Source organism: Gadus morhua, chromosome 7 (assembly GCF_902167405.1).
Source record: "Gadus morhua chromosome 7, gadMor3.0, whole genome shotgun sequence".
Lineage (NCBI taxonomy): Eukaryota > Metazoa > Chordata > Actinopteri > Gadiformes > Gadidae > Gadus > Gadus morhua.
Genome location: NC_044054.1, coordinates 16,923,452 through 16,947,331, shown reverse-complemented (window position 1 = coordinate 16,947,331; position 23,880 = coordinate 16,923,452). Strand labels below are relative to the sequence as shown.

The window sequence follows — 23,880 nt, the reverse complement described above, 5'->3', positions numbered from 1 at the left end:
GTCATTGAGCTCAGCCACTCCCTCTGTTCACTGAACGGACGCAGAAAATGTAGACAGAGAAAACCCACTAACCTACCGCAGACCCAGACCTAGTACTGAAGGGAAATTCAAACTGAGTGGAAGTACTTAGGCGGGCAGAGCCAGGCTACAACAACGGCATCTTAAGAACAATTCAATTTCCAATCCAAAATCCAACGCAACCTATTTATTGCATAGTGAAAGTAGGTCTTTATAAGTGTCAGACAGTTGAGCCAAGCCCTCTTAAGCTTTCTTTAACTGTTGTTCAGATGACAAACCAATATCAAGTAAGAAAAACAGACAAATCTATAAAGCCTCACTACTAGGTGGTTAGCCGTCTTCGTCAAAGAGATTGCTGCACATCCCCTTAATGGACTACATTGTATACGCTGGTCTCCTAGCGACTAGGCAGTTAGTCTGCCCCGAGTACGGTAGTAGACCCTACTCTCTTGAAACGAAATCCTAGGCAGCACTGTAAAATGTTTTAATACATTACTGATATTAGATCAGATTTAACGGCCGACCGGTGACCCTTGAAAGCGCTACCGTCTCTCAGCAGATTGCCTGAATGTTAAACCTGAACATTACACTACTTTTTATTAAGGTTCTATAATGCGTAAGTTGCCTTGTAATAAATCCACATCAGCAGAATATCAATGCTACTCTGCAATTTTTTCGGAATACGTGTGACTCATTAGTATTGAGTGCTTCTCTTATATAGTTTCACGGTAAGGCCTCTCGATGTGAACCAGAACCAGATAGAACTTGGTAGAACTCGGTGGTCCATGAGTATGTGTATGCTCCAACTGGTTGTCAGGGGATACGGTTAGGTTCCCCTCACCCTTTTGATCACACACCTTCTCGTGGCCCACCTAGTGGAGACGCAGGCTTCTTCGTCTGCTACCTTTTACTCCCGTGGGTTTTTGCATGAATGAGGTCTTTCCACTATGGCCCACAATTACTTGTTAAAATAAATATTTTAAAAAGGGGACTGAAAATAACTCAACGGTCATTTGTTGGACTGTCTATAGCCGCCTAGTGTTGAACCCGAGGCCAAGAGTTACAGATGGTGTTTCGGCTGATTCTAATAGTTCTAGAGCAAATTTGGTTTTATACTATCAGTAATGACAGGGGTGTATATTTAAAGTGGGTGCTCATCCTGAAGTGGTGAAATTACTAGGTTCAAAAGGGAATGTTGCTTTTGAACACCGCTTTCATACTGCTGTTCAACTATCTGTGTTTATGCACGTGTATAATATATCATACACATGATGTATATTATATTCTACACAGTGACTGATCTCTTGTACAGATCTTTTCATTGCCTGTGTGTCTAGGTACCTTTGTTTAAATCGGGTCAGCTTCATATGTTCTGATAAATTCTTTCATTAACTACTGAAGCAAAGTTTCTTACAAAGAATAAAGCTGTATTTCCATGTCGACAGGTCTTGTTTTCATTTCATTATTCAATTATTCAAAACATTTGTATTGCAAATAGTTGGCAAACTACTTAAGATTCCGTACTGGCTGTATGTCACCAGTACCCACACAGGGTTAAATATTTACAGAAAGCAACAGTTGAGGTTAATAGGCCTGATTGAACCAAGTTTAATCTGTACATTTTGACTGAAGACCTTAGTCCTAGGTTTGGTGTACTATTAGATAGGGGGAAACAGGAAGGTCCAATGGTTGAGGGTGCACTATTAGTTAACATTTGTAGTCATTGTGTTTTAATCACAATTCAAAATGAACCCTGAATAATGATTGGTAGTGGAGAAGCAGGCTACCTCACAACACATGCCTAATATAATTTGACGTTATGCACATTTCCTGCACTATGAATCTTGGATCTAATGTATTCTTCATCATCGTCATCAGCACAAGGCGGTTGGAAATTCCCCTCATTTTAAATCCATAGATTCTAGGCAGCATAGATTCTAGGCTGACTGCAAGATACTACCTGCACCGAAAAAGCCTGATGCTCTTTTCCAAAACATGACCAGAGCCTTGATGAAACACAAGCACTTCTAATAACTGATTGATCTGATTCAGCAAAGAAGCGCAAAGAGGTCCCTGCGGGCATCCGTACTTCATAACAACTACTACGTACAACAACTACGTAGTTGTTATGAAGTCTTATTTTCAGCAAGATCTGTTTTCCGGTTGGCCTTCGAAATTCGAAGGGGCGTTTCCTGAACTGAACACTCGGAATGACTGAATCAGTTGTAAGAACTGTTAACGATGGTTGAACATGAGCGAGAATTATCAGGTGATGTTTAAAATTAATCTATTGAGTATCGTAATGCAAATGTTAGGATGGGTGTTAAGTTCGCCTATTAGTGCTTGCTGCAAGTTCTATCAATGAAGTGGGCAGACATTATTGTGACGTCAACTCGGATGCTCAGGTTGCTCTACTTCCGCACGAAGTTCCGAGGGAAATCTCCGACCAGTGTTCAAGGCGATTTCCTCCGATCCCAATCTCCGAAATTCCCGGCAACTCAGACTGTTTTGGAGGCACCATTAAACGAACCCAGTTCTTCTCGACCGCTCGTATTTTTTCGAGTGTTCGATTGTGTGTTCTTATCAACAACAGAGTGAAATATGTCAATCAACATGTCACCGTGCGGCCCAAATTTGGAAGAACAGCTTTCGTCCATAATGAACGTACTGGCGAGAGCTGCCGTATCTGAAATTAGCCAACTGTTCTCGGAAGGCTCGGCTACCCTTCGTTTACAAATAACTCGGAGCCTGAAAGAAAACCAAGCGCTGAGGATGAGGATGAAGGTGATAAGGAGTGAGCTGTTTTCTTTGCGACTTCAAACGAGATCAAATGCATCGTGTGCGGCAACTGGTTGTGCCCTGGCTCGAGCCAACATCTCTAAACCACGGGGAAATGGTGAGTTGTGTCCCGGCTGTGAAAGGTGGAAAACACTGGACGGTCCAAGTAATCAGGGTGCACGTTTAGTTGTTTGATTTGCAGCAATTGGAAAAAGTTCTAATAATAATTATGATTCAAAATGAACAATGAATAATGACTATAATCCCATTTCCTGCTCTCTGAATGTTCTTGGATGTAACGTATTCCTCATCATCGTTATCAGGCCTAAAGCACAAGGCGGTTGGAATTCCACTAATTTTACAGAACGGATAGATTCTGGGCTGACTGCTAGATTCTGCCTGTGCTAAAAATCCTGATGCTCTTTTTAAAAGTATCGTGAGAACCCTGATGAAACACATTGGTACTTGTATTTCAAAGATGGAAACCGTCAAGAGCCCGGAATGGTTTCCAGCCAGATGCCACATCTGCTGGTTTATCATTCTCAAACATCAATTTGTTCAAAACGTATGTACATGTTCCTTGATCAGCTTACAGGGAATGACACGCTGTCGCTTGTTATTGCCAGAATAGAATAATTGCGCTTGTCCCTCTCATGTCATGTTGTGCTCGTATCATTATGCTCTGCTGTTCGTTCAGTGTCCTCCACCTGGTCAACCGCTTGAGCTTTGAGTTGAGGGAGGGGGGCTCCCAAACTCTGAATCTGTGTCTGCACTAGTACACATTTTGAACCCTCTGTGTCAATGTTGCATACATTTAAACAATTTCTTCTTTTCTGTCTCATTTTGTGCAAATAATGTATCGAAAACTCTCACTTTCTCTATTTTTTTTTCCTCTATAGAAGACTGCGATGACTTTGGAGACCGCAGCACACAGCGCGACGCCACCTCAGATAGTCTGCATGTGGACGCCCCTGGCTCCTCCCACATGTCCAGTCACAGCGAGGAGCTGAGGATCCTGAGCGTCCACGGAAAAGGGGAGGGCCCACTGGCACTGGACGGCCATGACACACTCTTCAACGCCTCCGAACTGGAGGCCCTGGACTCGCTGTCTGCAGACCACAGCGTGGACAAGAGCCTGGAGCGCGGTGAGCAGCTGGTCCGCCACGAGGAGCTGACTGGGCAGGTTGGAAATCATCTTCTCATTCACCATCCAAAAGAGAGGCTTCCTCTGCTACAACAACACACACCCATAGAAAGCACAAACCTTTATGATTCATGTGTCGTTAGCTGGGTTTGACAACTATTCTGTGCTAATGAAAGAATATGTCTTGTGTGTGTTTCCTTCTTTATGTGGAAAGCAGCAGACCCCAGACACCATTTTAATCAAGGAGGAAGAGGATATTGGTGGAGGCATGCCCGCTGTAGGTTAGTAGGCCTAATACATATTGCATTTATGCAAGAAAACAACCTGAATCAAATGAGAATGTACTCGATTCTAACTGCGCTAAAAAGCCTGGTCCTCTTTTGAAAGTCCATCATTCATATTCATGGAACTGACAGAAGCATCTGATTGTTTGAACGCAGACTGTAAGAAGCAACACTTTTCTGTGTGATTAAATTACAAATATAGGAGGGAAGTAGCCCAAGCATGGCCTTTTAAATAAAAGTGCACCAGTATCCCAGGCTCCTGGTGGACAAAGAGGGCCAACCCACTCGAGAATACAATTCACAGTGCTGGGTCAGGGCTCCACAGTTAGTAATAAACCTCAGAGAAGCATGGTAAACAGCATCAATCTTAAATAGACATTTAGCTGAGCCATTCATATAAATCAAATCTCCATAATCTAAACTGGATAAAAACGTTGCAGTGACAAGCCGCTTTTTCACCTCAAAAGAGAAACAAAAATAAGAAGAAGCCCAATTAAAGTTTCAATTTCTTCACAAGATTGTCAATGTGGGGTTTGAAGGAAAGGGAGTCATCAATCAAGACACCAAGATATTTATACATATGAACCACCTCTATGACATTTCCCTCAAGAGTGGACACTCTGGGGACAGTTTGAGGTACTTTCTTAGAGTTTGAAAACAACATTTGTTTAGTTTTTTCAGTGTTGAGGACTAGTTTTAGTTGCAGGAGTGTGTGCTGGATTACATCAAAAGCTTTCTGCAGAGATTCAACAGCTCTAGCGGGAGTTGATCCGAAACAGTAAATAATTGTGTAATCTGCATAAAAATGCATGTTAGCATCTGACACATTTTTTCCCAAATCATTAATGCATATGATGAACAAGAGGGGTCCTAATGTTGAACCCTGTGGCACCCCCTTGTGGACACTCACAAATTCAGAACACAGACCATCGTATTTAATACACTGTGTCCTGGCTGTCACTCAAATAATCAGTGAACCAGGAAACTACATGATTTGACAAACCCAAGCAAAGAAGCCTATGCTTTAAAACAGCATGGTTCAGTGTCAAAAGCCTTTGTTGGATCAATAAAAAAAAAACAATCAAAGTCGACTTTTCAGAATTTTTAAGATTTGGCCTTGTAGGTAGGTTGACCAGCTGGATATGATTAATAGAGTCACAGAAAATGTTAAATTAATCCGAAACTGCATTTAGCCAATCCCAGTTCAGATCACCAGCCATTAAAAGCTCATTATAATTTAATTTGGACAAAAGATGCTGCAATGAAGATAATGCCTCCTTTGTGGCAGATGGAGGCCTATAGCACCCGACAACAGTCAGAGAGAGGGACTTTGCTATTTCCACCTTCAATGCCAAAAATTCAAATTGCTTACAGATAGACAGAACAATCGAAGCATCAAATCTTGATTTAACGAAAATGGCTACACCACCACCTTTCTTGGGCCTATCGGTACGATAAACATTGTATCCGGGTGTGCTAATGTCTTTATTCGTAATAGATTTTGTCAGCCAAGTATCTGAGATGACCACAATGTCTAATTTAAAATCAGTGGGAGTCTGGATACATTGCAATTCAGGACCAGGGTTTGATTGCACATCTCCAGACAAAAGTAAGAGTAGTACAATCATCACTCCTCGTCTCACATTACATTTTGAAGCAGTTTTTTCATGTGTTAAAGCCAGGCAATGCCTTTCCTTAAGGGAAAGAGTAAAATTATATAAAGTAAGAAAACATAGAAGTTTAGGTAAGTCCCTAGGTGGGTCCGACCACAGGTTTGAGGCCCAAACCAAATCAGGCTGTGGTTGCTCAAAATGCCCGGCAACATTAGCATTAGGGCCACTATAGTAAGTGTCTTGCATGCTCGACACATAGCTAGTGGGACTCACCAATGGGCAATTCCTTGGAGTCAGGTCCCAAAATGTCAACAAACATACTAAAGTTAAGAAAAATGCCATTGTCTTTAAATTATTGAGTTTACTATGCTAGCTGCTGCTGCTGGGGCCTTGAGATGTTAGCAGGGCTGCTGCTGCTGGGGCCTTGAGATGTTAGCAAGGCTGCTACTGCTGGGGCCTTGAGATGTTAGCAAGGCTGCTGCTGCTGGGGCCTTGAGATGTTAGCAAGGCTGCTGCTGCTGGGGCCTTGAGATGTTAGCAAGGCTGCTGCTGCTGGGGCCTTGAGATGTTAGCAAGGCTGCTACTGCTGCTGCTGGGGCCTTGAGATGTTAGCAAGGCTGCTACTGCTGCTGCTGGGGCCTCGAGATGTTAGCAAGGCCGCTACTGCTGCTGCTGGGGCCTTGAGATGTTAGCAAGGCTGCTGCTGCTGCTGCTGGGGCCTTGAGATGTTAGCAAGGCCGCTACTGCTGCTGCTGGGGCCTTGAGATGTTAGCAAGGCTGCTACTGCTGCTGCTGGGGCCTTGAGATGTTAGCAAGGCCGCTACTGCTGCTGCTGCTGTGGCCTTGGGAGTTAGCAGGGCTCCTACTTCTGGTGCTTGAATATGTTAACAGGGCTGCTGTGGCCCAGCTCACCCTTTGTTCAAGCCCTTCAGAGTCCAGGTAGTCCACATTCATTTCATGTGATGAATGATAATATCCTTAAATCCAGTGTGCTCAATGAGTAGCAGAAACAAAATAGTGCAAAAAATGAACACAGACAGAGAGACAAACTCACAAACTCGCATACAACCTAACATGCTTCTGTTGTCAGGAATACTCAGATCAGCTCTGATTCCAAATATAACTCCAGTATTGGTAAAACATGTGATAGGAACCAACAGATCGTCTGGGTTTTGTCTTCATGCCCTCCCCACATCTTTAAAAGGGGTAGACGTAGAGGTGCTATGTCTCAAAAGGATACATACTGTATCCCTTTGTGCAAATAATACATTTGCACAATTACTTTCCGTCTTTTTTCCCTCTGCAGAAGACTGCGATGACTTTGGAGACTGCAGCACACAACCCAGCACCACCTCAGATAGTCTGCATGTGGACGCTCCTGGCTCCTCCCACATGTCCAGTAACAACAGGGAGCTGCGGATCCTGAGCGTCCACGGAAAAGGGGAGGGCCCACTGGTGGTTTGCGGCGATGACAACCTCTTCACGACGTTCAAACCGGAGGCTCTGAGCTCGCTGTCCGCGGAACAAAGCGTGGCAAAGAGCCTGGAGCGCGGCGAGCAGCTGGTCCGCCGCGAGGAGCTGACTGGGCATCGTGGCGGCGGCAAGGACCGGCCCGCTGTGTTGTCTGGAGAGGGTTTACCCGACAAAACCAATATGACCAATCACATGCGTACCCACACCGGCGAGAAGCCGTACGAGTGCAACCAATGCAAGAAGCGCTTCCAACAGAAAGGCGCCCTGAAGACCCACATGAGGACTCACTCCGGGGAGAAGCCCTACAGGTGTGACCAATGCTTGAAGAGCTTCAGTCATAGCTTCGACCTGAAGGTCCACATGAGGACTCACTCCGGGGAGAAGCCCTACAGGTGTAAACAATGCATGAGGTGCTTCGGGCAGAGCTCTCACCTGAAGAGCCACATGAGTACTCACTCCGGGGAGAAGCCCTACAGGTGTAACCAATGCGTGAAGCGCTTCAGACGGAGCTCCAGCCTGAAGAGCCACATGAGGATTCACTCCGGGGAGAAGCCCTACAGGTGTGACCAATGCGGGAAGCACTTCAGTCATAGCTCCTACCTGAAGAGCCACATGAGGACTCACTCCGGGGAGAAAGCCTACAGCTGTGACCAATGCGAGAAGCGCTTCAGTCAAAGCTCCGTCCTGAAGATCCACATGAGGACTCACTCCGGGGAGAAGCCCTACAGTTGTGACCAATGCATGAAGTGCTTCGGACAGAGCTCAATCCTGAAGATGCACATGAGGACTCACTCCGGGGAGAAGCCCTACAGGTGTGACCAATGTGTGAAGCGCTTCAGTCAGAGCTCCACCCTGAAGAACCACATGAGGACTCACTCCAGGGAGAAGCCCTGAAGGTTCAACGCCAGCTTCAGAGACCCTAGCCATTTGCGTTGGCACCTGCTCAAGAACATAGGCAATGGGGTGCTTTGACACGGGCAGCGGGACGTTTTGATTCACACCTCTATCCTGTATTCTTTGAAATGACTGTAGGTTTTTTTTCCTCATGATTATAAACACTTTCCAACTTTTCGCTTTTTGTTCTTATTGTTGTGAATAATTTGTCTGTGAAGGATCACTTATTTTTTGGACACTTTGAACAACCAAATATTTGATTTAAATTAGAGCATTATTTCAGAAAGATACAGGCAGCAAAGTTACTGAGCATACATTCAATGAGACAATGGATATACATGATTCTTATAGGCAATTTCACATTATGGGTTAATACAAAAGAAACAAAGGTGGGGGGGGGGGGGGGGACCATTGTGGATATTTTAGGATTGTCCAGAGGAGAGATCAAGTTAAATTACAATATACAATGGGTAAAGTGGACTTGGCTGCAAGATAGTTAAAGGAATCTACACAACAAAGAAGTCAGTCGATTGGCCTCAGTTTCAGACTTTGTGGCTACAGTTGCAATGCAAACTTTAACAACAGCTTTGAATTAGAGGACCAGAGCTATCTCTAGGTCAATGGAGAACGTATAGAAAACCCTTCAAATGGGCTACATACGATTTATAATAGTTAGGTCAAGCATGCAGCGCTCAATTATTATTCTTATGTTTTGTTCTTTGTTTATTATTCTCAAACTTTGGGATCCTGCTCCTTCCACATTATTTCCCTGAGAGACTACATTCAAATTATAAAAAGTTAAGATCTGCTTGGAATCGTGTGCTTTTATTCAGATTGTTCTTGTCTGACACTTCAAATACTTCAGACATCGTAACTTGGTCAATCTTAACCGTTAATCTTCATTTGAACATTGAACAAATTCACAGTTTAACAGTGTAATTTCATACCAGCCTCGTATATTTTCAGTTGGTCTCATTGAATTCCGTTTAGGCTCCAGCTTGAGGATGCTTGATGACGCTCTATCCCAAGGTTGCTATCAAAAAAGCTAAGTATCTTAGAGCCTTAACGTCAATATTTAACCTATGATCACAAACCTATGATCACATTATTTCTTGTCACCCTGGTGCTAAACTGATTCATTGATTGGAAATATGGTGTTTATATTTCGGCCATTTGTCTGTGGGGACCCCTGTTTATATCTCTAAAGGCTAGGCGCTTGCTACAGGTTCGATTTACTCCCAGTAGAGGTTAAATCATAGCAATGCTTAAACAATCTTTTTCACGCTATCTACACAAACGATATGCTATATTAAAGCTGAGATTCAAAGGAGTTCAACGGTATAAACTTCATCATTTTGTGAGCCTATTTTGATGAACTTGATATGAAGGAATAAGGTCAACAAATGGTGTGCATGTTTACATTGTTTACTCCATTTAGACTGTTCAAATCCCTTCACTTGATTTAATAGAATAGAATAGAAAGCTTTATTGTCATTGTACAAAGTACAACGAAATGCAATGAGCAGCTCCATAAAAGTGCACACATGTTATCGAATATAATTATATAATAATATACAAAAGCAATATATAGGTAATATAAATAAATAATTTAAATGAATACAATTTTAAATACACAGTAAAACTTAAATACACAGTAAAGACCACAAACAGACAACAAACATCAGTGCAGATCTGAGTTCAGTATGGTGATTTAATACTTTAACTCCTGGTACTATGTAGCCTACCAATATGGGACTGACTTCTTAGCTGGTAAGTATTCAACTAACTTTATTAAACATTTCGTTACGCCACAGTCTCCAGCTACGGTGGCCTCTCAGGAACATAATAGTGTCTCGCAGGATATCCTTACAATTAGGAGATAACATTTTTAAAGACATGGAGCTCTGACTGAGATATGTAACTTGTTTTGACTGCAATGTTGATGTATTTTCATTGTAATATAATGGATATACAGGGCATGAAAATAAGTATATGCTAAGTAACTGGGGAACGGGAGTGGGAGACACAAGATGTGTGAACATTTCAATCAAGGACCATAGTGGAGCGTTGTGATTGGCCAAGTGCATGTTGGGGAAGCCACACAAGGGGGATATAACACGATGCCTGATGAATGATCAGGAGTTGTTTGCAAACCATTTCAGGTTTTGTTGTTACCGTATGGAAGTGGTAATAACGCCTTAATCTTTCAAACCTACTCCCTCTAGTCCTCTCGTATTTTTTCGAGTATTAGATTGTGGGTTTTTATCCACAACAGACTAAGATATGTTATTAAACATGTCACCGTGCGGTCCAACTCTGGAAGTACAGCTTTCGTCCATAATGGACGTACTTGCGAAAGCTGCTGTATCTGAAATTAGCCAACTGTTCTCGGAAGGCTCGGCTACCCTTCGCTTACAAAATACTCTGAGCCTGAAAGAAAACAAAGCGCTGAGGATGAGGATGAAGGTGATGAGGAGTGAGCTGTTTTTTTTGCGGCTTCAAACGAGATCAAATGCATCCTGTGCCGCAAGTCTTTTTGCCCTGGCTCGAGCGGACATCTGCAAACCAGAGACTAAACCACAGGGAGATGGTGAGTTGGTTTCCGGCTGTGATGGGGGGGAAAACAGGACGGTCCAAGTGTTCAGGGGGCACTATTAGTTGTTACATTTGTAGTAATTGGAAAATATATAAGAATCATAATCATGATTAAAAATGAACGATGAATAAGGATGATAATCCCATTTGATGCCTTTTTTTAAAGTTCTTGGATGTAATGTATTCCTCATCATCGTCATCTGGCCTAAAGCATAAGGCGGTTGGAAATTCCACTCATTTTACAGAACCCAAAGATTCTAGGCTGGAAAGCATCATGACCAGATCCCTGATGAAACACGAGTCAACTTGGTAGTTAGCGCATCAAAGATGGAAACAGTCAAGAGCAGTGTCCTCAACCTGGTCTCTCGCTTGAGCTTTGAGTTTAGGGAGGAGTGGGTATGAGGAGACATCCCTCTCCAAATCTCTGAATCTGGGTCTGTGCTACTACATTTAAATAGTTTCTTTCACATGCTCACTGGCTCCTTTTGTGCAAATAATGTATAGAAACAATAACTTTTTTCCTCTCTTCAGAAGACTGCGATGACTTTGGAGACCGCAGCACACAGCGCGGCGCCACCTCAGATAGTCTGCATGTGGACGCCCCTGGCTCCTACCAGATGTCCAGTCACAGCGAGGAGCTGAGGATCCTGAGCGTCCACGGAAAAGGGGAGGGCCCACTGGCGCTGCACGGTCATGACGCCCTCTTCACTGTGTCTGAACTGGAGGCCCTGAACTCTCTTTCTGCAGACCACAGCGTGGTCAAGAGCCTGGAGCTCGGCGAGGAGCTGACTGTGCAGGTTGGAAATCATCTTCTCATTCACCATCCAAAAGAGAGGCTTCCTCTGCTACAACTCCAACACACACCCATAGAAGTACCCTCTATGATTCAATGTGTCATTAGCGGGGATTGGCAACTATTCTGTGCTGATGAAAGAATATTTCTTGTGTTTGTTTCCTTCTTTATTTGGAAAGCAGCAGACCCCAGACACTGTTTTAATCCAGGATGAAGAGGAAATTTGTGGAGGCATGCCCACTGCAGGTTAGTAATAATACACATTGCATGCAAGAAAGCAAGAAAACAACCTGGAACAACTGAGAATGTACTTGATTCTGCCTGCGCTAAATAGCCTGGTCCTTTTTTGAAAGCACATCATGAACAGAGCGCTGCCAAAACACCAGAACTACTTATACAGTTTATAGCAGAATGATTTACATCTTCTTCATGGCAAACCGGTGTTGTTTTGAACGATTTGGGGAAATAATCGAATTGCGATTTTTTTCGACCAGTATTGCAATTGAGATTTAGTATGCGATTATTCTTTGTAAAGTTCCTTATGTTCTGTATTATTCACTAAAAAAGCTAAACATTTTCTGTTGTATAACAAAGACTGGAAGCAGTCCACGTATAAAGCACTCCTTCCTTAAGGCCATGCCTATGTGTTGAGATGAAATGAAATAACATCTTTTTTTAACTATTGAATTGTAATGTACTGATCTCAAGTCGGTACAGTAACAGTAAAAAATAATTGAAAAAAAAAACTTTTATTTGAATCGCAGCCTTCGTGATTTGCATACAGCGTTCCATTACACAGAGATTTTGGTTTGAATTCGATTAATCCTTCAGCCCTAGTTAAGTCCCGGTTGTAATAGGTGGAAACAGGAAGGTCCAAATGCTCAGGGGGCACTATTAAGCGTCTTGGAGTACCATATTATGCGCTATATAAATTTAATTCATTATTATTAGTTGTCCCATTTGTAGTAATTGGAAAAAGTTGTAATAATAATCATGATTCAAAATGAACAATGAATAATTATTTGTATTGGATATGCATGCTACCTCGCAACACACGTCTAATATAATTTGACGACTTGCCCATTTCCTGTACTCTGAATGGTCTAGGATGTAAGGTATTATTCATCATCATCATCATGCCTAAAGCACAGGGCGGTTGGAAATTCCCCTCATCTTACAGCACCCATAGATTCTAGGCTGACTTCTAGATTCTGCCTGGGCTAAAAAGCCTTATGCTCTTTTGAAAAGCATCATGACCAGAGCCCTGATAAAACACGAGTCAAACTTGGTAGTTGCATTTCAAAGATGGAAACAGTCAAGAGCAGTTGATCAGTGTCCTCAACCTGGTCACACGCTTGAGCTTTGAGTCTAGGGAGGAGTGGGTAGGAGGAGCAAAACTCTGAATCTGTGTCTGCAGTACACATTTAAACCCTCTGTGTCAATGTTACATACAGATACATTTAAACAGTCCCTTCCACATGTAGAAATGCACATTGGCTCCTTTTCTGCAAATAATGAATCAAAGCAATTACTTTGTCCTCTCTTCAGAAGACTGCGATGACTTTGGAGACCGCAGCACACAGCGCGGCGCCACCTCAGATGGTCTGCATGTGGACGCCCCTGGCTCCTCCCACATGTCCAGTCACAGCGAGGAGCTGAGGATCCTGAGCGTCCACGGAAAAAGGGAGGGCCCACTGGCGCTGCACAGCCATGACGCCCTCTTCACCGTGTCCGAACTGGAGGCCCTGAACTCTCTGTCTGCAGACCACAGCGTGGCCAAGAGCCTGGAGCGCGGCGAGCAGCTGGTCCACCGTGAGGAGCTGGCTGCGCATCGGGGAGGTGGCAAGGACCCACCCGGTGTGTTATCTGGCCAGGGTTTACCCGACAATACCAATATGACCAACCACATGCGTACCCACACCGGCGAGAAGCCGTACGGGTGCAACCAATGCAAGAAGCGCTTCAAACTGAAAGACAGCCTGAAGAGCCACATGAGGACTCACTCCGGGGAGAAGCCCTACAGGTGTGACCAATGCGTGAAGCGCTTCAGGAGGAGTTCCCACCTGACGGTCCACATGAGGACTCACTCCGGGGAGAAGCCCTACAGGTGTGACCAATGCGTGAAGAGCTTCAGTCAGACCTCCGACCTGAAGGTCCACATGAGGACTCACTCCGGGGAGAAGCCTTACAGGTGTGACCAATGCTTGAAGCACTTCAGTACGAGCTCTTACCTGAAGATCCACATGAGGACTCACTCCGGGGAGAAGCCCTACAGTTGTGACCAATGCGTGAAGCGCTTCAGTCAGAGCTCTCACCTGAAGATCCACATGAGGACTCACTCCGGGGAGAAGCCTTACAGGTGTGACCAATGCTCAAGGCGCTTCAGACGGAGCTCTCACCTGAAGAGCCACATGAGGACTCACTCCAGGGAGAAGCCCTACAGGTGTGACCAATGCGTGAAGTGCTTCGGTCAGACCTCCGACCTGAAGGTCCACATGAGGACTCACTCCGGGGAGAAGCCCTACCAGTGTGACCAATGCGAGAAGCGCTTCAGTACGAGCTCCAACCTGAAGATCCACATGAGGACTCACTCCGGGGAGAAGCCCTACAGGTGTGACCAATGCGTGAAGCGCTTCAGTACGAGCTCCGACCTGAAGAAACACATGAGGACTCACCCGGGGAGAAGCCCTACAGGTGTGACCAATGCGTGAAGCGCTTCAGTCAGAGCTTTGACCTGAAGGTTCACATGGGGACTCACTCCGGGGAGAAGCCCTGAAGGTGCAACGCCAGCTTCAGCGACCCAAACAACGAGGCAATGGGGTGCTTTGACACAGGGCAAGGGGCGCTTTGATTAAAACCTCTAGTCTATCCTGTAGACGTTGAAATGACTGTCGGTTTTTTTTTCCCGTTTTATTAAAGACGCTTTCCAACTTTTCATTCGCCATAATTGATGTCTGTGTGATGAAGAATAAATTATTTTTTGGACACCTCGGACTCTCCAAAATTTGATTTAAATGAATAGATTCTACCTTTGCTATAACGCTTGATGCTCTCTGCAAAACATGACTAGAGCCCTGATGAAACACAAGTCAAACTTGCATTTCGAAGATGGAAATCGTCAATAGCCCAGGGCCCGTTTTCCTGAGACCTACTTCCGATATGTTTTTGCGGGAGCAAATCACCAAGTTGGCTTTTCCCCCTGGCGTGCTATTGGCTTGTTTAACACAATGATGACAGGGAAGCGACGGCAAGCAACCAGTAAATAAAAAAATTAACGCTGTTAAAATTGGTTTGAGCTAACGCCGTTAATGACGCGTTTAACTGACAGCACTAGTTGAGGGTAACCATGACTGTGATATAGAGACCCATAACTCTGGTATAAATTCTGATATTTTCCATAATTGGCCGGCCGGCTCAAACGGCCCACGAGAGCCCGTGGCCCCCACGGCACCCGCCAGGAACGCAGGACCGCCCCCAGCCCGTCACTGAATCACTCGGCAAGCAGCCCGGCAGAGGCACCGTGTCAAAAGTATTCAGTCATTACTCAAGTAGAAGTATAGATACTATTTAAAAATACTTCTGTAGAAGTTGAAGTATCAACTCAAGCTTTTTATTTCAGTAAAAGTATAAAAGTACTGGTTTCAAAACTACTTAAAATATTAAAGTAAAAGTAATGCGAGGGGGGAATAAATGCCATTAAGGACAAAAGCTTAGGCCGTGCCACAGGGGCCTATAGAATTACAATCAGCTTTTTGCCAAGTATGCCCACAAATACAAGGAATTTGGTCTCTTAACATGTGTTTCAAGGAGTGGAGGATAAGATGACTAGTTCCCTGTAAGTATTGGAATGATGCAAAAAGTCTAACTTCAAAGGCATGTTATCAAAAGCCTTTATGGGGAATGTAAATGTATGTATCCAAGCTTAGCTGCAGGAATTTAAGATGTAACGAGTAAGAACTGAGTTGTTTTTGCATCCAACCATTTCAAAAAATTCTTCCAGGTATGGCCAGGGTTGTAGAATGGTTGGCTGGTCTTCTTGGCTACCAACCTCCTCACTGGTGCTTGGTTGGGACATTTCGCTCATCTACGTCTGCTATTTCGTAGCTGGAATGTGACGCGATTTATGTCATGTCAGAGAATGTAGACGGGCTCTGGTCATGCGCAGGTGCCATGGAACGCGTATAAACCAATAGGGTGTCAGAGTGATATATGTTTCTATTCTCATCCAACCAATCAAATTCACTCTATTCGATGGCGCGAATTATCTGGATAGGTTTAAAAAGAGCGGAATAATAAAAACAAGCCGAAATTAAATTGGAGTAACGAGGCCATTTTTAAAAAGTAAGGAGTGCGTGAAAATGTAAGGAGTAGACGTAAAAAGTAGGCTGAAAAGAATTACTCCAGTAAAGTATAGATACCCAAAATGTCTACTTAAGTAAGGTAACGAAGTATTTGTACTTCTTTACTTGACACCTCTGCAGCCCGGTAACCTATCAACCCCGGATAATTTGAAAAAAGACACAACGTGAAGTTATTATTTTGTTTTGCAAGTAGCTGTAATAAGCGGGTTAATGCTTCAGGTCGAAGCAAGACACCTCTGCTTCGCGTCGGTGTCCTGTTCACCCTGCGGCTTATTTTCCCGATAATGACCGGCGTTCTATAAATTATCCCTTACTTAACGTCAATATTACTCTGTATGTGGAAGGGAAAATAGCTTTATTTGTAATTAAAATATTATGCTGCTGTATTTTCAGAGAGCCCACAGATATTTGAGTTTGCTGCTTTCATGGGAGCCAGGCATCTCTCTATGGGAGCTCAGCTCCCACAGGCTGCCACCTGTGGGAGCCTGCATTTCCACTGCAGGGTGCGGAACGGATCGGATCGCAAAGGTGCGGGTCGGATCGCGTTTCCACCGCCAAAAGTGGGCGTGACCCGGACTTTGCCGTACCCGTTCCGACCCCATTTTAGGGACTCCTCCGTTGCGGTACCCAAAACGAGACCAGACGCCTGAAAGGGTACCCTGGAATTCTAGCTACACCCCCCCTCCGTTGATTGGTCGACAGAATCGTCACTTCCGGGTGACGCGGGGATAAAAACAAACAAACGGTAGCCTCGAGGTATTATTCTTTACAATTAACATGTCGCGTAAAAAGCTTGCTTGGGCGAACAAGGAGGTGGAGACGTTCGTCTGCATTCTTGCGGAGGAAGACGTTGTTTACGATGTTTACGTAGCTGCCGCGGCGATCGACATCCGGCCTACCACAAAGGGTACTGTCGGCGGTGGAAACGCGACCTCGGAACTGAGCTGGGCTATACTGCCCCCTCCCCTTAAAAGCTCTTCCTCTGTTTTTTGCTTCAAATGATGCAAAAATCGTAAATTTACGTCAATTAAAGCAGGCTGACACCGGGATCCCACCGGACGCGTACGCGCCGCGGAACGGCTGCGTCCTCTGCCCTGCGTCCATTCCTACCGGGCGCATAACGGCAGCGTAGCGCTGCCTTGCGAGCCAGCCAGCCAGCCAGTATTCACGCGAGATCACGAGATCACACGATAATTCTAAACCTAATGTAGCCTACTCACACTCCCAAAACTATTGCAATTAAATGCCACGCATTTTCCTTATAAAAAGGATGATTTGGTACATAAATGACTTCATGTTGCTGAACTTCGACAATGAGTCTCTCGTCGTCAATGTTGCCGACCCTCTGAGACCCATCGGTCATGACGTAATAATGTTGATGTGAAGTTACATGAGCTGAGTATTGTGTTTTATTTTGAAAATTGACCGGATGCTCTATGGCTTTTACTTTTCACTTCCTGCCCGGCTCGACCTGCTCTGTCGAAATTGACGCGACGGAAAGATAGCGCCGCTATGCTATCGCCCGGTGGAAATGGTCTCATTGATTATAGTGGAAGCGATCAGCAGCGTGACCGCGGCGCAGCCGTCCCGCGGCGCGTACGCCTCCGGTGGAATCTAGCCTTTAATGTAGCTAAAAAAAAACGACTAGCCATTTCCATGACAAAATCACAAAGTCGAACGGGAACGTTATAAATGCTCCGAGACCGGAAATGAATGAAATGAAACTCGGAAGGCTGGCGTCCGAGGATTCAGGAACGCACCAGTAGATACCGCTCCCGTCTCAGGGGAAAATGAGGGAATGATGCAAGTGCATTCAAAAATATGACGGGCTTTCTAACGATAAAAAGCTTAATGCAAATGGGTGAAGTGTCACTATATTTTCTATATATGTTTTAAATCAGTGTAGGCTATGCTAGTATGTTCGCCCATGATTAAATAAATGTTTAGGCCGAGTAGACCGAGTGCAGTGAGGTTTACCGGATGACGCAATAAACAAAGATGGCTGCGCCCGTAGTGATTGAGTTTAGATTTATTTTCTTAGCATTTATACCACGTTGTTTATTTTAATGTCGATTTGAAATGATCGTATACACTTGAATACATTTCTGCTTTAATCCGGTCACCGATTTATGCATTGCACGGTCTTTTGGGGCATGCAATTCAAGGTAAATGTTTGTTTTCAAGCCGGTTTGCTATAAAGGCTAATGTAGCAAACAATATTTACAGCCTGGTACGGCTCTTCGTGCCTCAGGGAAACAGCGAAAGAACTTTTTTGGGGGAATTGAAATAGGCGAAAATTACAAAATATTAATGATCGGAGTTACTTGAAATGTTAAGTTTATACCTGATGAATGTTCAGGAAATCTTTGCAATCCATTTCAGGTTTTGTTACATTATGCAAGTGGTTATAAATTCTTAATCTTTCAAACCTAGACTTTCTCGACCTCTTATTTCCCCCCGAATATCCGATTCTGGGTTTTTATCGACAACAGAGTAAAATATGTTAACAAATATGTCACTGTGCTGCCCAACTTTGGAAGAACAGCTTTCGTCCATAATTGACGTACTTGCGAAAGCTGCTGTATCAGAAATTAGCCAACTGTTCTCGGAAGGCTCGGCTACCCTTCGATTACAAATAACTCGGAGCCTGAAAGAAAACAAAGCGCTGAGGATGAGGATGAAGGTGATGAGGAGTGAGCTGTTTTCTTTGCGGCTTCAAACGAGATCAAATGCATCGTGTGCGGCCATTCGTTTGGCCCTGGTTCGAGCCAACACCTGCAAACCAGAGATTAAATCACTGGGAAATGGTGAGTTGTGTCCCGGCTAGGGTAGGTGGAAAACTAGAGGGCCCAAGTGTTCAGGGGGCACTATTAGTTGTTAAATTTGTAGTAATTGGAAAAAGTTGACTGACTATAAACAATAAATAAACAATGAATAATGACGCTAATCCTATTTCCTGCTCTTTTAATGGTCTTGGGTGTAATGTATTCCTCATCATCGTCATCAGGCCTAAAGCACAAGGCGGTTGGAAATTCCATTCATCTTTGAGCACCAAACTTGGTGCTGAAAGATGAGTAAAACTTGGTTGTTGCTTTTCAGTCAAACTTGGTAGTTGCATTTCAAAGATGGAAACAGTCAAGTGCCCAGAATGGTTTCAAGACAGATACCACATGATGGCAGACGAGCTGGTTTATCATTCTCAAACCTAAATTCATTCATGTTATTGTTATTCATAAATGTTTGCTGATCAGCTCACAGGGAACAAAACCTTGTTGCTTGTTATTTCAAAAATAGAATAATGACGCTTGTCTTGCATGTCATGTTGTGCTTGTATCATTATGCTCTGGTGTTCGTTCAGTGTCCTCCACCTTGTCAACCGCTTGAGCTTTGAGTTCAGGGAGGGGGGCTCCCGAACTCTGAATCGGTGTCTGCACTAGTACACATTTTGAACCCTCTGTGTCAATGTTACATCGATTTAAATAGTTTCTTTCACCTGTTCAAATGCACACTGTCTCTTGTTGTGCAACTAATGTATCGAAGCATAACTTCCTTTCCGTTTATTTCCCTCTCTGCAGATGACTGCAGTGACTTTGGAGACCGCAGCACACAGCGCGACGCCATCTCAGAGACTCTTTACACCCCTGGCTCCTCCCACATGTCCAGTCACAGCGAGGAGCTGAGGATCCTGAGTGTCTATGGAAAAGGGGAGGGCCCACTGGCGCTGGACGGCAATGGCACACTCTTCAACTTGTCCGAACTGGAGGCCCTGAACTCGCTGTCTGCAGACCACAGCGTGGCCAAGAGCCTGGAGCGCGGCGAGGAGCTGGTCCACCGTGAGGAGCTGACTGTGCAGGTTGGAAATCATCTTCTCATTCACCATCCAAAAGAGAGGCTTCCTCTGCTACAACTCCAACACACACCCATAGAAAGCACACACCTTTATTATCAATGTGTCGTTAGCGGGGATTGAAAACTATTCTGTGCTAATAAAAGATTATGTCTTGTGTGTGTTTCCTTCTTTGTGTGGAAAGCAGCAGACCCCAGACACCATTTTAATCAAGGATGAAGAGGATATTGGTGGAGGCATGCCAGCTGTAGGTTAGTAATACACATTGCAGAATGCAAGCAAGCAATAAAACAACCTGGATCAACTGAGAATGTACTAGATTCCACCGGCGCTGAAAAGCTATAGTATTGGTAAAACAGGTGATAGTAACGACTAGGGCTGTAACGATACGTGTATCAAACCGAAAATCGCGATACTCAAAGCCACGAACCTGTCTCGCGGTGTGAGAAGGCAGAAGCGCGATATGCCCTTTCTAACTCTTCGGTCAAATTGTCCGATTGAAATTTGCTAATAATTTGTCTAAATAATAGTCTGCTGACAGCGCCCCCTCCTATCGATGCCGTAAATATGTGACGAGATGCCCTCTCTGTGATCACAGCTCTCCGTGGCTACGGAGGATTGCATTTCTCCACAGCCGTCGAAGTCCTCATATGCGATATGAACGACATTTATCCAGAGTGGGCCAAGCGCGAAAAAAATTGCCTGTGTGATCCTGTCTCTATTGTTTTGTGTGATTTGACTGGCAGTTTGTCTGCTTATAGGTCGGAATGAAGCGGCCACCGATTATTGACAGGATGGGTACTTTATTCTACCGGACTCGTTCGCTTCTTCACTAGACACACGCGCTACCACTCGCTCTCCTCGCTCGTCCACTCACTCGCTGACGTCACTCGCACACGCATACGCACACTGCCATTCTCGCGCATACACATATGCTACTCGTAACACTATGCCTCGTTATTGCGACGTTCATGTTTTTCCTCATTTATTGAAAGTTAGGCTATTAAACATGTTGCATTCTATACGGCCTGATTATGTCATTATTTAAGCTACATAGCCTAATAAGAAGCGCTAATAAGGACATTTATATAAACCAACCAAACAGTTAAAGGGGCCCTATTATGCCTACCAGCAAAAAGCATCCTCCAACTGCAATCTTTGGTTATTTATTTATTAATTTAGCTATACTTTAATAGTATTCTTTCGGTTCAAATCTGTTCAGTGTTCCAAATTATTTGTTATTAAATGTTACATTAAGATAATTGGTATTTAAGTGTTGTTTAAATAAAATGCTTTTTAAATTTAAAAGAATCGTGGGATGTATCGAACCGTGGGTCAAAAATCGTGATACAAACCGAATCGTGAATTTGTGTATCGTTACAGCCCTAGTAACGACAGATAGCCTGGGTTTTGTCTTCATGACCTCCCCACATCTTCAAAAAAGGGGAGACGTAGCAGTGCTGTGTCTCAAAGGGATACATACTGTATCCCTTTGTGCAAATAATGAATTAACACAATTACTTTCTGTCTATTTTTCCCTCTACAGAAAACTGCGCTGAATTTGGAGACTGCAGCACACAGCACAGCGCCACCTTAGATAGTCTGCATGTGGACGCTCCTGGCTCCTCCCACATGTCAAGTGACAATATGGAGCTGCGGATCCTGAGTGTCTTTGGAAAAGGGGAGGACCCACTGGCGGTTGATGGCCATGACAACCTCTTCACCGCGTTCGGACCTGAGGCTCTGAGCTCGCTGTCCGTAGAACACAGCGTGGCAAAGAGCCTGGAGCGCGGCGAGCAGCTGGTCCACTGTGAGGAGCTGACCGGGCATCGGGGCGGCGGCAAGGACCGGCCCGGTGTGTTGTCTGGAGAGGTGTGTTGTCATTTCCACAATGGCGAGAAGCCGTACGAGTGCGACCAATGCACGAAGCGCTTCCAACTGAAAGGCAGCCTGAAGATCCACATGAGGACTCACTCCGGGGAGAAGCCCTACAGTTGTGACCAATGCGTGAAGCGCTTCAGTCAGAGCTCTCACCTGAAGATCCACATGAGGACTCACTCCGGGGAGAAGCCCTACAGGTGTGACCAATGCGTGAAGAGCTTCAGTCAGACCTCCGACCTGAAGGTCCACATGAGGACTCACTCCGGGGAGAAGCCTTACAGGTGTGACCAATGCTTGAAGCACTTCAGTACGAGCTCCTACCTGAAGAGCCACATGAAGATTCACTCCGGGGAGAAGCCATACAGGTGTGACCAATGCTCAAGGCGCTTCAAACTGAAAGGCAGCCTAAAGATCCACATGAGGACTCACTCCGGGGAGAAGCCCTACAGTTGTGACCAATGCGTGAAGCGCTTCAGTCAGAGCTCTCACCTGAAGATCCACATGAGGACTCACTCCGGGGAGAAGCCCTACAGGTGTGACCAATGCGTGAAGAGCTTCCGTCAGACCTCCGACCTGAAGGTCCACATGAGGACTCACTCCGGGGAGAAGCCTTACAGGTGTGACCAATGCTCAAGGCGCTTCAGACGGAGCTCTCACCTGAAGAGCCACATGAGGACTCACTCCAGGGAGAAGCCCTACAGGTGTGACCAATGCGTGAAGTGCTTCGGTCAGACCTCCGACCTGAAGGTCCACATGAGGACTCACTCCGGGAGAAGCCTTACAGTTGTGACCAATGCTTGAAGCGCTTCAGTCGGAGCTTCAGCCTGAAGACCCACATGAAGATTCACTCCGGGGAGAAGCCCTACAGGTGTGACCAATGCTTAAGGCGCTTCAGACGGAGCTCCACTCTGAAGTACCACATGAAGACTCACTCCGGGGAGAAGCCCTGAATGTGCAACGCCAGCTTCAGCGACCCAAACAATGAGGCAATGCGGTGCTTTGACACAGGGCAACGGGCGCTTTGATTGAAACCTCTATCCTCTAACCTCTATCTATTTTCTATAAAAAAAAAAAAAAAAGAAGAAGAATAATTGATCGAGTTACAGAAAACTCGGTCAAGAAAGATGAGAAGAATTCATAGAATTCGAAGGCAAACCCATGCGTCTATTTTGCTTAGAAGCGATATCAGTCATTAAAGATATCCACTTAAGTCGCCACTACAACTACTGCAACTGCTTGTTGGGTTTGAGTTCATTGAGTTGTTGCACTTAATGTTGGGCCACTGTTTTTCATTTTTTGACTTCATTGAATGATGATGTATGTGAGCCCTTTGCACTGATAAAAATACTGACCATTCATGTGGCTGTTTGAGCATGGAAAACATGAAATTAATGTATGTTGGTTCAATTAACATACCGTACATAGGTTATGATTCTGGAAGATTTTTTAGGTAGTGGCCATCCCCAAAATGCACCAGAATACAGGAAATCATATCTACCAAATTCAAAATTGTGTAGCTTCTCTCAGCTCACGTTTAGTTGAAGTGTGCAGTCATGTGACCCTCTGATGGTTATGATGAAAAATGTGGACCTCTTTATCATGAAAGTTGCCCATCCCTGCTGTAGACATTGAAATGAATTTTTTTCCCGCTTTATTAAAGACGCTTTCCAACTTTTCATTCACCATAATTGATGTCTGTGTGATGAATCACACCTCGGACTCCCCAATATTTGATTTAAATGAATAGATTCTACCTTTGCTATAACGCTTGATGCTCTCTGCAAAACATGACTAGAGCCCTGATGAACCACAAGTCAAACTTGCATTTCGAAGATGGAAATTGTCAATAGCCCAGGGCCCGGTTTCCCGAGACCTACTTCCGATATGTTTTTGCGGGAGCAAATCACCAAGTTGGCTTTTCCCCCTGGCGTCCCATTGGCTTGTTTAACACAATGATGACAGGGAAGCGACAGCAAGCAACCAATTGTGTACAGAGTAATTTGAAATAGGCCTATTGATCACGCCTCTTGTGCTGAAGAAAATTACGGTAGCTTCCCCAGACCAACGTGCGATCTACGATTGATCTTCTGGCAATAGCCAAGCTAGCATGGAGAAGAAGTGATTGATGCGGACTCCCGGAGCTCTATATCTAAATAATATATTATATAATATATAGGTATCTATTAGGGATGGGCACGA

At 44.6% G+C, this 23,880-nt stretch overlaps 1 protein-coding gene and 1 pseudogene across 1 annotated transcript; both read left to right on the top strand.

The window, feature by feature from the left end:
• Positions 1-2,176: 2,176 nt before the first annotated feature.
• LOC115547966 (zinc finger protein 431-like) lies at positions 2,177-14,527 on the top strand (annotated as a pseudogene).
• A 2,975-nt stretch (positions 14,528-17,502) lies between these two features.
• LOC115547963 (zinc finger protein 121-like) lies at positions 17,503-22,854 on the top strand. The gene is given in 5 exon segments (XM_030362489.1): positions 17,503-18,760; positions 19,529-19,806; positions 19,985-20,051; positions 21,347-22,450; positions 22,453-22,854. Coding segments are annotated over 5 exon segments (1,935 nt in total). The 5' UTR covers positions 17,503-18,453; the 3' UTR covers positions 22,632-22,854.
• Positions 22,855-23,880: the final 1,026 nt, after the last annotated feature.